The sequence below is a fragment of the Jaculus jaculus genome, chromosome 4, assembly GCF_020740685.1.
Source record: "Jaculus jaculus isolate mJacJac1 chromosome 4, mJacJac1.mat.Y.cur, whole genome shotgun sequence".
NCBI lineage: Eukaryota > Metazoa > Chordata > Mammalia > Rodentia > Dipodidae > Jaculus > Jaculus jaculus.
The window spans coordinates 92,491,675-92,508,003 of NC_059105.1; the positions used below are offsets into that span (position 1 = coordinate 92,491,675).

Genomic DNA, 16,329 nt, shown 5'->3' on the forward strand with positions numbered 1-16,329 from the left:
CACTATGTAGTCTCAGGATAGCCTCAAACTCATGGCAATCCTCCTACCTCTGCCTCCAGAATGCTGGGATTAAAGGCATGTGCCAACACACCCAGACAATTTTAAAAGAGGAAGAGAGTAAATGAAGTAAGTATAAAGTAGTAGTTAACCTATTTAAAGATATACTTCCATAAATATCATATTTTAAGTATAATTTAATATTAGCATGACAAACACTATCAGGAAAATTTAGTAAATTTCTCAAATAAAAAACATTATTTTCTAACCTGACTTGAACAATGTGATCCTACCCTTTAAGTTTCTTATTTAAATGAATGTATTTTCACAGGTGACTTGGTTTCTCACTGGGTAGTAATTTGATACAGCATAAAATGACAACCTATTATTACTTTAATATTAAGGTCAAAAGGATTATTTTATAAGCCCAATTCAAAGAATCCAAGCATACAAAAGCCCTGAGTCCTTATCAAACCTGATTTAAGGACTAAAGGGATGGTTATTTTAAAAAAGAATGATGGGGCTGGAGAAATGACTTAGCAGTTAAGGCACTTGCTGGTAAAGCCTAAGGACTCATGTTCAACATTCCAGGTCTCACATAAGCCAGACACAGAGTGACGCAAGCACGCAAGGTCGCACATGCACACAAGGGGGTGTACACATCTGGAGTTCAACTGCAGTAGCTGGAGGCAGTGGCACACCAATTTACACTCTCTTGCATAAAAAAAAAATCAATGATGTGATAATAAAGTACTATTTATACCACCTTTAAAAATAAGCAAGAAGCTACCTGTTAAAGGTAGATCATTTCTAGCCCTGAAATTCATTTTCCTAACAAAGTGGTATGATTTATCAGCACAATCATCAACCTTATAAGCAGGAAACCTAAGTTCACATATGGTTATGAAAGCAATGCAAACAGTTTTACTGAAACCACATTAACTCTAACCACAATAAGACTTCTTAATAATAGAGTCCACCAAGTCCCTCATATTTATGACTCACTAACACCAGAAAAACCATTTGGCATTCAATTCATTGTGGATTGTATGAGCTTTTTCATATATGAGGAAAGATAATTTCTGCATAGGCAAAAGAAAAGTGACCTATCTCATATAAAGTGATTGGATTCTTCTACTTGTGATTGCAGGAAGAATCTAATAATGTCATTCTCTTATAAAAACTAGGAATACTCTAACTTATTTTATATTCTCCAAAAATAAATGATCAAGATTGATCTCAAGGCAAAGCCCTAAAATGTCTAAACGTTTATTAAAAGAACTTGTGAATAATGTTAACATCTGTGTATAATGTTACATTTAAAAAAAAATCACCAATTAAGTACCTACAGAAAGGTTATTACACAAACACCGAAAAGTACCACAGTTGTTACCCTACATACTTGCTCTTCAAGGAAGTTACAATCTACTAGCATAATGGAACATGTACACAAATTTTCTTCAATGCAGTTATTAATCTGAATCACAAGAGGACAGAAAACGTGTCAAGTATTTTCTCAATTCTTTCAAGGATAGTATATAAATAATACAATTCTAGATGCACATGATGGGTGTTGTGCATCTAGGTTGTAGTGCAAAGAAAGAGGAAGAAGGCAGTGTACTGAAGGCCAACTATCATGCACCAAGCTGTACTCCTTGCCCTGTACCACTGGGACCTCAACTGTTTAGAAGCACAGGAATAACATAAACAAAAAGTGCTATTCTAGCAGTCTTACAGAAACAAGGAGACAATGAAGGAAAGACCAACAGTAAGATTATAAAAAAGCCAGGTGTGATGGTGCACGCCTTTAATCCCAGCACTTGGGAGGCAGAGGTACGAGGACCGCCATGAGTTTGCGGCCGCCCTGAGACTACACAGTGAATTCCAGGTCAGCCTGGGCTAGAATGAAACCCTACCTCAAAAAACAACAACAACAACAAATATAGCTTCCAGTGTAAAGCTGTTCTGAACTATACTAGGATCAGTACAGATGACAAGATTAGTGAATAGGATTGAGTAGATGCCCTGGTTAAGCAAGGAAGTTGTTTTCTCCAACACTTTCCATCCGGGATGACTGGGAATGTAGTGATACCATGAAACAATGGTAGGAACACACTAGTTAAGAGTAATAAAGAAACATAAATAACTTCACTTCTTAAGCAAACAACAAACTACCTTTATCTTTCCTTAATAGTGCTACATTACTTTAGAATGACTTTTTTGCTGGTGATAAAGAACCATAATTAAAAGAAGCAGATTTTAAAGTACATATGTACCTGAATCACCTCTTTAAGATAAAAATCTAATGAAACAAGAAAATACTCCAAACAAATGATTTTTAAGATAAATATTCTCATCAATTAATTGCCTTAACCAGCTTATTAATCCAAATGAGGTCAATGCTTTACAAATACCAATTTATTCACAAATCAGATGTTGGCCAAGGATTTAAGAAGTTTTGCGCAGAAAGGGAGTGATAAATTGTTACTGTCCTAAAGTAGCAAAAGAATGTGGAAGGAAAATGTTTCAGGAAACCTTGGCAAGAATATGAGAACTTTTCCTGACTAGTCTTTACATTAAAATTGTAATATTGAAGTATAAATATGAAGCAAAACACAGACGTTACCTCCAGACTAACTACTCTCCTCCCCACTACTCCTACCCTTCAAAAAAAGGAACTACTAGTAGATATTGGTAAAACCAAATCTGTAGCAAGAAATTTCTGTCTAGAACCTAGTCATATGTGAATAATTACTATTCTAAAAAGTGTAAAACAATTTTTAAAGGAAAATACTTGAGTATATATGTTTTCTATGTATGTGTAACCTGTTTGTTCACTTTCTTTATCTCCTTCATGAGAGGTTATGTGAGATGATGGCTGTTACTGCTCATCTTAGTATTTATACAAACTATTCAATACCTAAAAGAAAAATAAATTGGATACCAGAGAAATTATCAATGTATCATTCAGACATACTTGCTTTCTGAAAAGAGGGACAGAATGAAAAAATAGGGGTCAAGCTTCAAAGACTCATTGGTTCAGACCCTTAACTCTAACATTTATCGGCTTTATTACTGGGTCTAATTTTATCTATATAACTAGGATTATACTACATGCTAAGTCCAGAGAGGTAAAAATAACCAGTGATTTTCACATCTAACTGGTCATCAAAACGACCCACAAACCTTACTAAAAACATAATCTCTGGCTGGAGAGATGGCTCAACAGTTTAACTTGCTTGCAAGGCCTGATGGCTTGGGTTTGACTCTCTAGTACCTACATAAAGTCCGATACACAAAGTGGCACATGCATCTGGAGTTCATTTGCAGTGGTAGGAGACCCTGGTGCACCCATACTCAATCTCTCTCTCTCAAATAAGTTAATAAAAATATAACAAAAAAATCTCACAGGATCCATTCTATACGTTCAGGAATATGGTCAAGGAATGTGTAACTTTTAACAAATCCCAAAGATAATATTTATATACTAGTATCACAATTTGGAAGTCATCCAAAATAATTTTTAAAAATAGAAAATGGCATATATATATATATATATATATGTTTATGCTTTTACATACTTTTTATGTAATTTATATATCTATACATAACACCCTGGAACAAGCATTTAAATGTTGGGTAAGTGCTCAATGTCATTACCATTGATTTTTTTTGTGGTTGTTAAATAATTTTATTTATTTGCAAACAGATAGAGAGATAAGAAACAAAGAGAATCAGGGGCTCCAAACACTACAGAGAGACTCCATATGCATGCACAGCTTTGTGCAACTGGCAAATGTGAACTCGGGTTATTAGGCTTTGGGGCAAGTGCCTTAACCACTAACCCATCATTCCAGCCTACCACTCATTATTTTTATGTATGTATGTATGTATGTATGTATGTATGTATGTATGTATGTATGTATGTGAGAGGAAGTGGAAGAAAGGCAGGTAGAGAGAAGTGGCATGCCAGGACCTCTAGCCACTGCAAACGAACTGCAGACACCTGTGCCACCTTGTGTATGGGTGCTAGGGAACTGAACCTGAGTCCTTTGGCTTTGCAGTCAAGCGTCTTAACCACTATGCCATCTCTCTAGCCCTCCACTATTATTTTTATTATTTAAAATTATAATTTAAAATTATTTGTTATTTTGTATAATTATTTTAAGTAAAAAAATAACAACCTTTTGTAATAGGATTTTGTTTTTAAGTCTTGCTGCCAGGCGGGGTGGCACATGCCTTTAATCCCAGCACTTAGAAGGCACAGGTAGGAGGATTGCTGTGAGTTCGAGGCCACCCTGAGACTCCATAGTGAATTCCAGGTCAGCCTGGGCTAGAGTGAGACCCTACCTCGAAAAACAAAAAAAAAGTCTTGTAGAACTTTTTGTGTGTATAAAACTCTCATGAGAAATGAGACTGAATATATGCAAGCACACTGTTGCAGAGACAGTGTGCGTAACAAAGGTAATATTCAGCATTGATGAAAATGTCCCTTTTACACATAGTTTAGGACTGAAGGCAAGCATCTGCTCAGCTCTTTTTTGTACTGTGTAAAACAGAGTTTGTCCATGCCATCTTACTCCATCTCAAAATTTATTCCTTATTTTTCAGCAGTCTACACAATTCATGAAAGCAATACAAGTACTAAACAAATCTGCATAAGAATATAGATGTCAAATATCTACAGCCCCGAGATGACCACTCTCAGGCTCTTATTTATGAATACAAATAGCATCTTTCCTTTCTAAAAAGGAAACATTTGAATTAATTGGTATTTTCAAAGTAAGCTGTCTACTATATAGGCTATTAAGCCCATTATAAAATGCCTTAAGTGGAAAGAGAAATGGCTTAATGGTTAAGGTACTTACTGGCCTGTAAAGCCTAAGGACCCAGGTTCAATTCCCAAGGACCCATATAAGCCAGAGGCACAGGGTGGTGCATATGTCTGGAGTTTGTATGTGATGGCTGGAGGCCTTGGCATGCCGATTCTCTATCTGCCTTTCTCTCTTTCTCTCAAGTAAATAAAAATATGCCTTAGCCATACTTTTGTACCAACCTTGGGTAAAAATTAATGTTGTATCCATAAGGTTATAATACTCTGCAAAACTTCCTTTCACAAAAACTTAAATAAAATGAATAAATGTAGGTTGCAACTTTGTTATCATATCATGAACCTAAGGTAAATTCATGAAATTATTAGTGCATTGAGCACTCTCTTTTCCAGACTAAGATACTAAAACAGTTTTAAAAAACAACAACAATAAGGTCACTGCCACAGCCTCCCTAGGTTGGTTGTCTGCTAGCAGAAAGCCTCATCAGAAAAATTTTTTTAAATATTTTACTTATTTATTTGAGAGAAAATGAATATGAATGGGCTCGCCACTGCAAAGGAGCTCCACACGTGTCCCCTTGTGCATCTAGCTTACGTGGGTCCTAGGGAATCAAACCAGGGTCCTTAGAGTTCACAGGCAAATACCTTAAACACTAAGCCATTTCCCTAGCCCTAAAACAAATTTTTTGTTGCTTTTGTTTTTGAGGTAGGGTCTCACTAGAGCTTAGGCTGACCTGGAACTCTGTAGTCCTAGGCTGGCCTTGAACTCATGGTGATCCTCCTACCTTGGCCTTCCAAGTGCTGGGATTAAAGGTGTGCACCACCACACCTGGCTGTTAAAACAAATATTTTAAAGTTAACACCAACAAAAGGTAAGGTGTATCCTATAACTACTTGGAGTCTACTCCCAATAAACCACATACAACAGTTAGTAACAACCTTTACCTTAAAAGTTATTTACAGTATTTTTGAGGTAGGGTCTTACTCCCGGCCAGGGTGACCTGTAATTCACTATGTAGTGTCAGGCTGGCCTTGAACTCACAGAGATCCCCCTATCTCTGTCTCCCAAGTGCTGGGATTAAAGGCATATACCACCATACCTGGCTACAAAGTATTTTTAAGTTATCCAAATTTAGTTGCTAAACTTAAAATATTTAAACCATACAAAATTTGTTGTGTTTAATCTCTCTTACTAAACAAGGTGTTTTACAACAATGGGCATTTTTTTTCCCCAAATATATCTTTTGGAGATTACAGAGCTCAATGGTCTAATGCTGATAGATTATTGCACGTACTAAGAAAGAAGTCTGTTATGTAAATAAAGCTTAGAGAAAAAGGACAGTTTTGTTCACTAGATTAAAGGATTTTACTTTTTACCTTCTATCAAGTTTTAACCATGAATCCTACTGGTATTAGAAAAGCACAGTTAAACCTAGGAATCTAAAAGGCCATGGTAAGCTGATTTTAAGAGTTAAAAGAAACACAATAAAAAGTAGAATTTAAAAATGTCAAAAGTTATCAGCTTTTCTGTGCTTGACAAGTATTAACTCCTTTAATGGGAAGTCCTCACAAAGCACTGGGCCAGTGTCAATAGTCTACATGATGGAGAATGAGTAAAATTTAGTGAAGTTAATCTGGTTACCTACCACACCTGGTTTCAAAAATATTTACATTGGGAAAAGAACCAAGAACATAAACTTTTTAGTCTCCAAAACAAACTACATATGCTATAAACAGTGACAGAAAAAAAATTGAATTACTAATAATCAGATTAAAAAAATGTAACTCGTATGCTCCTTTTCTCTATAAGATTTTTACATATATATACTCCTCAATAAAGCCCTTATAAAACCTGTCTGTTTGATACCTTCTTGGCTAACTTACTTAGTCAATCTTCAAGGAACAAACCAGAGTGCATCCCATACTTGAAAGTACTGGAATAAAAGCCAAACTCGCCAAAGAAGAATAGGAATGTGAATATCCTTCATTCTACTCTACCTCAACCTTTGAAAAAAATTAAGGATATAAAGAAAAACTAGTAAATCTGCAAAATTATCTATAGTTCCTATGCTATAAACACTCCCAAATGAACTCCAAAAAATAATTTGTCAAGAAGCTAATAAATTCTAATACAGTAACAATACAAAGCTTGGGACAACAACTTACTTGAGTAGGAACAAGTACAGGAGGGTAGGCCATCTTGTGATGTCTGTATACCCAAAATGCACAAATGACAATCCCTGCAATTAACATGAGTGGCACCAAGGAATAGAGCAGGATGTTGTAATAGGGTGGCTTAGGTGTAACTGGATTTGAAGTGGCTGTTGAAAACAGAAGGTAAAAACAACTGAGATATGGTCTATAGAATTCTATAATGAATATTTACCATATTATCAGATTTGGGGTTGGAGGAGAATATAAGAAAGTAGAATATGTTATTTCAGCAATACAAAATACTTTTGTTTCTGACATACAAGAACAAAGATGTACTTTCACTAGGAACTTACGCTGTGTGACTTCCATCTCAGGAAAATAAGAAAACTTTTCATTACACATATTGCCCTCACAGCAACAAAAATATACTTCAGGGCTGTCTTTTTTTTCTATACAATCACTCCTATTTGGGAAAAAAAAAAAGAGAAATGAGAAATAATTATTATCAGTATTATTCTACTGGCCTTTCTGAGGTGAACCATTTATATTCAAAGTCAAGATTTTAATTAGTCTTTAATCATTTTTTAATTTTTAACTTTGTATTTATTTATTTGTAAGCAGAGAGAGAGAGAAGAGAGACAGAGAAAGAATAGGTGTGCCAGGGCCTCTAGCCACTGTAAACGAACTCCAGACACATATGCACCTTGTGCATCTGGCTTATGTGGGTCCTGAGGAATTGAACCTGGATCCTTTGCTTTGCAGGCAAATGCCTTAACTGTTAAGCCATCTCTCTAGCCCTTTAATAATTTTTAACAGAAAAAAACACTTCTAGATTTTTGTTACTAAATCTCACTAGCAGACTGACAGATTTCAGTTTTTGACTCCCACAGACTGCTGCTTTAATGTGGTTGTAATGAGCAACCTGAGGTAACTATCTCTTTGTGTCTGTTTTTTTTTTAAATTAACTTTATTTATTGATTGATTAGAAAAAGAGAGAGAGAGAGAATGGGGGTGCCATTGCAAACGAACTCCAGACGCATGTGCCACCTTGTACATCTGGCTTATGTGGATCGTGGGGCCTTAACTGCTAAGCCATCTCTCCAGACCACCTTGTGCTTTTTAATTATTAGAAAAACTTTTTAAAGAGAAACATAAAGTCAATGAGGTAATTTAGTCTAGGAGTGCATTTGCTCATGGCAAATATAGCTTATTCTACTATGAACATTAAAAACTAAAAACTATATATAAAACTAAATAGATACAGACATACTAAGTGATGTGAGCTTATATCCCATGAATGAAACATATTTCAAAATCAGACACCCAAATCAGCCTTGAGACTGTCGTTTTTGTTAAATAGTAGTAGATTTAAGTTTCCTGAACATGATGGATATGGTTAAGATTTAAAAACAAAATAAGGAGAGAACAAATGTACCTCAACAAACACATAGGTCCTAGTAACTCAAACAGATTAGAAGTTGAACTAACAAAAATAAAATGTCTTTCATATAGGACCTAACAACAAATTCTCCAAAACAAATTCTAATCAACCACTAAGAAACTATTGCACCAATTTTTTAACTTAACATTTTTGTAAGGTTTTTTTTTTATTACAGCCTGAGAGAAGGAAAGAGAGAATGGGCACGCCAGAGCCTCTAGCCACTGCAAACAAACTCCAGATGCATGTGCCCACCATTGTGCATCTGGCTTACATGGGACCTGGAGAATTGAACCTGGGTCCTTAGGCTTCACAGGCAAGCGCCTTAACCACTAAGTCATCTCTCCAGCCCAAACAAACATCTTTTTTAAATTTTAACTTTTATTATTTAGAAACTCTGTTATATGGACTAATAATGTGTTGGTCTCATTCCCCTCCTCCTTGCCCCCATTCCACTAAGGACCCTCCTTAATGGCATTACAAGCATTCACTGTGGGGTTGAGTCATGAGAGGGGCTGTCCACTGGGAGGGGGTTGGAAAAATAGCTTTGGATATTCCTTCTGACCTATGGCTGTTAACAATCTTCTGGGTGTCCTTTCCACAATGTTCCCTGAACTGTGGTGGATATGCTGTCCATTTTAGTATTAAGCTCACAGCAACTTCTGGATTTCTATTGTGATACTTTTTGAACCTCGCAGTGCCTAGCAATACCTAAACAAGATCATCATAATAGGAGAAAAAGATGATGACATCAAATTAAGAGAGAGACTAATGGAGAAAGGGAGGGGATATGACAGAGAACAGAGTTATGAAGGAGAAAACGGGAGGGGAGGGGAGGAAAATGCCACGGTTTGTTGTCTGTAAGTATAGAAGTTGTCAATAAATATATATATATACTTAAAAATATTTTTTTAATTTTTATTTGTGTGTGTGTGTGTGTGTGTGTGTGTGTGAGAGAGAGAGAGAGAGAGAGAGAGAGAGAGAGAGAGAGAATGGGCACCCCAGGGCCTCCAGCCACTGAAAATGAACTCCAGATGCATGCACACCTAGTGCATCTAGTTTACAAAGATCCTGGGGAATTGAACCTGGGTTCTTTGGCTTTGCAGGCAAGCACCTTAACTGCTAAGCCATCTCTCCAGCCATGTGATACATTTTGGATGTCCTCAATGTCTACTGCCATCTCCCTGGAACAGGTTATCAGGTTCACCACTGAGAGCAGCACTCATGCCTAACTTTCTAATTCCTCTGTTGTTTTACCTGGACCCTGGCTGATGTGCAAGAAGAGGTGGCTCTTCTTGACAGGGAGTCAACTATCTTTTTTTTGACATGTTTATGGATTTTAGTTCTCCCAATTAACCAAATTTTTAAATACTGCAGGTAAATATCAGTGAACTTAAAGATGTATCTTATAAATAATCTGAGCTTTTGTGATGCCTGTTTAACTTTTTACTTGAGTTAAACTTAAAAAGTTAAAGGAATATAACAGTTGGTAGTTTTAAACAACTCAAATTCTATACTAAACTCAAAAGAAAAAGACAACTAAAAGCTAAATTTTAACAATTTTTATAAAAAATAATGTAACTTAAAAATACTTAGCATCAGTAATCACTATATTGTCATACATGCACCAGTTTCTATGAGGATGATAATGCCTCAGAGTACACCTTCCCAACCCTGTGGCGCTTACATTCTTTCTGCCTCTGTTCACCAAAATTCTCTGAGCCTTGAAGGAGAGCTCAGTGAAATGGGAGCAGAGGGGAGGGGTCATAAAAGTATAATCCTATGGGAATACAACCAATTTACAGTATGTTCACATATCAAAGTTCTCAATAAAGTAATGAAATATACATATAGATAGATAGATAGATAGATAGATAGATAGATAGATCAATCGATCGATCTAGCATTCTGCCTCATAGTACAGAAAAATAACATGATTAAATACTAAGCCTAATTCAAGAAAATAACTTTGCAATATCCAATTTCTTCTTTTACACCATGTTTTCTTCTGCATAAAAAACAGATTTGCATATTTGCATCTCAGCATTTAATGACAAGAAACAAAGTTGATGTAGTAATCATCACCCTAAGCATAAGATTGATGCTCAGTAAGGCACTCTGCAGACCTCCAATAATGACTCACTACCTGTTCTCACATAAGTGAAATGCTGGTTTTACATGACAAGTGAAGTAGTTTTAACTACAAATGAAGAAGCAAAGAATGAAAAGAAAAAGAGTAAAGCTTTCTGATTTCCATACCAATAATTTTGAACAAAGATCATCCCCAATTTGTTCCTTGTTTACCTTTTATAACAACATATATTATTTTGGTGAGCACTTCTGTTAGTGGGCTAATTCAAAAATACAGGAAAAGCACATGACTGTAGACAAATAATCCTTGGAAAATTCACAGGCATAGAAGTATAATATAAATGTTAAATAAATATATATCTAAGTAACGGTTCTTTAATATCCCATGAAAAGTACAGCTAATTTAATTAGCAGGGCTTGTTGAAAATCACATATGGCTAATCAATCACAGTTTCTTTTTTTTTTTTTTCCGAGGTAGGGTCTCACTCTAGCTCAGGCTGACCTGAAATTCACTATGGAGTCTCAAGGTGGCCTCGAACTCACAGCGATCCTCCTACCTCTGCCTCCCAAGTGCTGGGATTAAAGGCGTGCACCACCACGCTCAGCTCAATCACAGTTTGTAAGTAATCACTTGAGACTCCTGAAAACAGATCTAGTGGTTCAGTGGATATATAGCACCACTTTTTAGCTCTAAAACATCTGGTTATCTAAGACTCTCTGAAGTCCTCTGTCATTTTTCACCATTCATTTTAATGGAAATCATGTGACCCAGGAATTATGTTCAGTCCTATACCAATAGAATTTCTTATAGAAAGATCATAGGCAGTCAATAAGATAACCACTGTATTTCATTTCCAGTACAGAACAATTTAAACAAGATCTTTCTATAAGGACTTAGATCTAATGAAATTCTGATGTCAAGTTAAAATGTCTCCTGGGCTAAAGAACAAAAGTTCATCTACTTCATAACAAAAAGAAGGAAAAAATATAATATGAACAATTTCTTCCAGATATATAAAATTAAATAGGATCATTAAGCTTTATTCTGTTTGAGGACAGATTTTCAACAGAGATATTTTCTTTTAAAGCACTTTTTAAATCGACACACAAGTTTATACTAACACAGGGAAATAAATTATTTTTATCTAATAGTTCTCACTACCAGACAATTTTTTTCAAAATATATCAAGGATAAAATATAAGCATTCCATATTTATTACTTTTAAAAGACATATCTTGTTACTCACTCATGTTATAATGGTCTTCAAAATTCAAACCATTAAGAAACATTTGTGTGCAAATCCATGCACTGATCCTTACTTTATCAAAAGAGATGGAGAAGAGAAAAACTTCTCAATTCTATCATAAAAAAATATACTCTTACCTGTCATAGCAATTGATGTCATCCAGCCAACAACCTTGTTTCACTATTTCAATGGAACCAGAAATGTTCTTCCATGTAGCAAAACAATGCCGCCGTTTATCTTTGTCACCATAACAAGGTTCAACACCAGTTTGATTGGTCCTGTCTCTTTCCCAATTTGCATTAAAGAAGAGACACTCCTGGGTTTCTGATCTACCAAGTATAGCTCCTATAAGATAATAAAACACCACCACAATATATTAGCCCATAAGAGACTGTTGCCCAAGGGTTTCTGTTTCTAGGGTAATCCCCATATTTTATGTATAGAAATAACCAGAATAATATAAGTGACCATATATATGACACAATTTTTCTGGACAATGTCAGCTTACTTTTATTTAAGAACATCCTAATGAAAAACATCAATAATTGTTAATTTTATTACGTCTCAACCCTCTTCTTGACTTTTTAGGAAAAACTACCACCATTAGGATAACATCATCCCTATACTCAATTTTTTTTTTCTGATGAGATCAGTGGTGTTATTAACAAATATGTCCTGTAAGTTTAAATAATGAAATGTGCCAATATTCAGAAGATCCATACAATTAAGAAAATTAATACTTTCTAAATGAATTGTGTGGTTTAAAAAAAAGTAATTCAATATGGATGGCACATCAACAGATCTCACTGTTACAAGGGTCAAAAACTTTGTTAAGGCTGGGCATGATGGCGCATGCCTTTAATCCCAGCACTCTGGAGGCAGAGGTAGGGGGATTCCAGTGAGTTCAAGGCCACTCTGAGACTCCATAGTGAATTCCAGGTCAGCCCAGGCTAGAAGTAAGACCCCACCTCGGAAAACCAAAAAGAAAAAAGAAAACTTTGTTAATAGTGTCAGACTCCATACTGCAAGAAACTTTCAGAAATTATGTCAGGGGAACTAGAATACACAATTCTGAAAATGAACCACAAAAGAATTTTTTTTTTAATGTTTACCATCACACATCAGGAACAAGACCTGATGATCTTAGTGAAAGGACACAATGGTACAATTAAGAAAATAAATAAATAAACTAACCTATCCATACTTAGTCAACAGCTATACAACAAAGATGTCAAAGCACCTCAAAAATAAAGAAGCCTCTTTAATAACTTATGCTGGAATAACTGAACATCTCTTAGCCAAAAGACACAAGATCTTCAACATAGGTCTCACATTAACTTTCACAAGTTTTTCCTGTGTCACAGGGCCTAAAATAAAACTTAAGCCTTCTGAAAGAAAGCATATGAACATCTTTTTGATCTTGGATTATGAAAGACTTCTTAGAATAAAGAACACAGGAAATACAAAACAGAATATTAATCAATTTAAACTTTATTCAAATGAAAAAGTCTACTCTTTAAAGTTAATGTCACATGAACTGACATATTGCAAGGTATGTTATGTCAACTATATTCTGAAAGAGGACTAGAGAGTCAGCTCAGTGGTTAAAGCTTTCTTGCAAAGCTGACAGTTTGGGTTCAATACCCCAGTATCCACTTATAACCAGATACACAAAGTGGTGCATGGGTTTTAGAGTTCCTTTGCAGTGGCAACAGGCCCTAGTGCACACATTCTCCCTTTCCCCCTTGTAAATAAATAAAGTTAAATGGATGAAAAGGTAAGAGTGGCAGAAAATACATGGGAAACACTTTTCACATTTTTGTGTGTGTATACACATTGCTCTTTTATGTGTGTGACTGTGAGCACTCATGTACTATGGGTACACAGGTCAAGGTCATTAGACAACTGTCAGCTTGGTCCTTGCCTGCCCACCTCATTTGTGATATGGTTTCTTGCTCTGAATTTTAGCTTTGCTCTTCTTTCCTGGGTTTACCTCAAATTTCTGAATAATCTACCCATCAGAGTCAGCATGCTGAAATGACTGAAGCCCTCCCTCCATGGAAAAAGTTTACATGAAAAGCTCAACACCATCATTCATTAAAGAAATGCCAACTTAAGCCACAATGAAATGCCAATTAGAAGCCAAGGGTGGTGACATGGGTCTATAATCCCAGTACTGGGAGGTAGCCCAGGGGGCTTGAGGCCAGCCAGCCTAGTCCACACAGTGACTTCCAGGCCAGCCAAGGGTTACATAGCGAGACCATTTACCTTGCTATCCTGTCTGGAAAAAAAAAAAAAAAACAAAAAAAAAACTGAATACTATCAAGTACTTTTATCAAGATGATAGGAGGGGAAGGGAAAAGAGACAGGAAAGGGAGGGGAGCTAAGAGTAAAAAGAGAATATGGTTCCAAATATATGCTGTAAAAGGCAAAAATTATATGGACAGAAATCAGATCAGAGGTGCCAAAAGTTGAAAAATAATTACACAAAACAAAACAAAAAAAGCATGAAGACACTTTGTGGGATGAAGAAAATGTTCCACACCTTAGCCATAGTGGTATTACTAACCAAAACTCATAAAACAATATATCTAAATACATCTACAATGTACCACCACAGAGATGTAACTATAAGCTTGTACTATCTGTGAGAAGTAATGGTGCTATGGAGTTATTCTCAACTAGGAAAGCAGTCATCACATGAACTGACATATTGCAAGGTATGTTATGTCAACTATATTCTGAAAGAGGATTGCTACCACTACTTATACAAACAGTACATTTTCTAAGTTAATTCTTTTCAGAAACTTACACACAATATGAGCAAAACTAATTTTCTTCCTGTATCAAAATTCCAAAAGCACTGACTGCTCACAGTGTTATCTTAAAACAGGGATGGCAAATTTTTATTGTAAAAGTCAAGACAGTCGAGTATTTTAGGCTTTGCAGGCCATATGATCTGTCATACTCACCTCTCCTCAAGAAGCACAGAGCACCCATAGACAATAAATGAATGCATATGCTTTGTACTCCAATAACTATTTATGGACAATAAAAAGTAAATTTCTTGTAATTTTTGCATCTCATTAAATATTACTCTGTATTTTTCTCAACCATTTAAGTGCAAAAGCCATGCTTGACTCTAGGATGCCCACAGGTTGTATGATTAGCAACTTCATCTTAAAACAATACCTGCACTAACTCCAACATTCTACATAATCTGCCTTTTATTATTAGGAGTGAAAGTTCCAGTGACTTATCATCCATTTAATTCATGAAAAACCCTACACATAATTAATTTCAAATTTCAAAAAAGATGGAAGAAAGGCATCAGTGTTTTATATTTGTAGAGCCTGGTATAGATAAACTGATAGCCACTGCATTTACTTTAAAAGAACTCTCTCATTTATTTTTTAAAGATAATCTAGATCTAGAAAAATCATCTCAAAAATGCATTTATCATTTGATATTTTTCAGATATCAGATATTTCAGTTACAGAACATTGCTCATGGGGAAACCTGTGACAATCTCCCACATTCCACAAGCTGAACCTCTGTCTTATACCTTACCTATTTACAAAAATTTGTCAAATAGCTAATTATATTTTTATGATCTTGAGCTCACATGACTTTAAAAGTGTAGTTACAGGGCTGGGCATGGTGGTGCACACCTTTAATCCCAGCACTCAGGAGACAGAGGTAGCAGGATGGCTGTGAGTTTGAGGCCATCCTGAGATGATATAGTGAATTGCAGGTCAGCCTGAGCTAGAAAAAAATAAAAAAGTGTAGTTACAATAGGATGGCAAAATAAAGTACCTCTATTGTCTTAATGGAATCTCGGACTTTAAAGCTTTCTACAGCTCTTAATCACTAGCCATGAGTTTATTCTATCAAAATGCCTCCAATTTGGCTAGAGAGATGGCTTAGCAGTTAAGTGCTTGCCTGTAAAGCCTAAGGACCCCAGTTCGAGGCTCAATTCCCCAGGACCTATGTAAGCCAGATGCACAAGGGACAGCATGCATCTGGAGTTCGTTTACAGTGGCTAGAGGCCCTGGTGCACCCATTCTCTCTCTATCCATCTGCCTCTTTCTCTCTCTGTCACTCTCAAATAAATAAAAATAAATACACAATTTTTAAATGCCTCTAACTTTAATATTGGTATCTTCAAAAAATAGGCAAAGAAGTTTTCATTCAAGGATAGTACAGTGGTTCTAAACCAATAATGAGCATTCCAGAATTCAGTTTCACACATATATATATGTAAGTGCCACTTTCTAGGTCCTAGAAAGAGGTAGCTAGAAACTGTATTTGTGGGATATGTACATATTAATACACACATGTACACCATGTATTTTTATACAAAATTAAGCAGGCTAATTCAATTTCCAAATTATTCTCCAGATTCATGAATTAGCACTAATAATAGTATTCAGAAAGTCTTTCCATACATAAAGTATTTGGATTGGTGATTAGTACTACCCATTTTGTTTTATTTCTACTAGAAAAAAATTTTGTAAGATCAATACATGAGACCTAAAATTTAGCAAACTACTGGACAATAAAATACTCTT

At 35.5% G+C, this 16,329-nt stretch overlaps 1 protein-coding gene across 4 annotated transcripts in view; it reads right to left on the bottom strand.

The window, feature by feature from the left end:
* Positions 1–16,329, bottom strand: part of Acvr2a (activin A receptor type 2A) — a 100,940-nt gene that overhangs the window by 26,980 nt on the left and 57,631 nt on the right. For all 4 annotated transcript variants that reach the window (XM_045147003.1, XM_045147002.1, XM_004651821.3 and 1 more), the window contains 3 exons: positions 11,896–12,103; positions 7,336–7,445; positions 6,995–7,149 (listed from right to left, as the gene is read on the bottom strand). In XM_045147003.1, the coding sequence (XP_045002938.1) occupies positions 6,995–7,149; positions 7,336–7,445; positions 11,896–12,103 (473 nt within the window). The remainder of the gene's footprint in view (positions 1–6,994; positions 7,150–7,335; positions 7,446–11,895; positions 12,104–16,329) is intronic.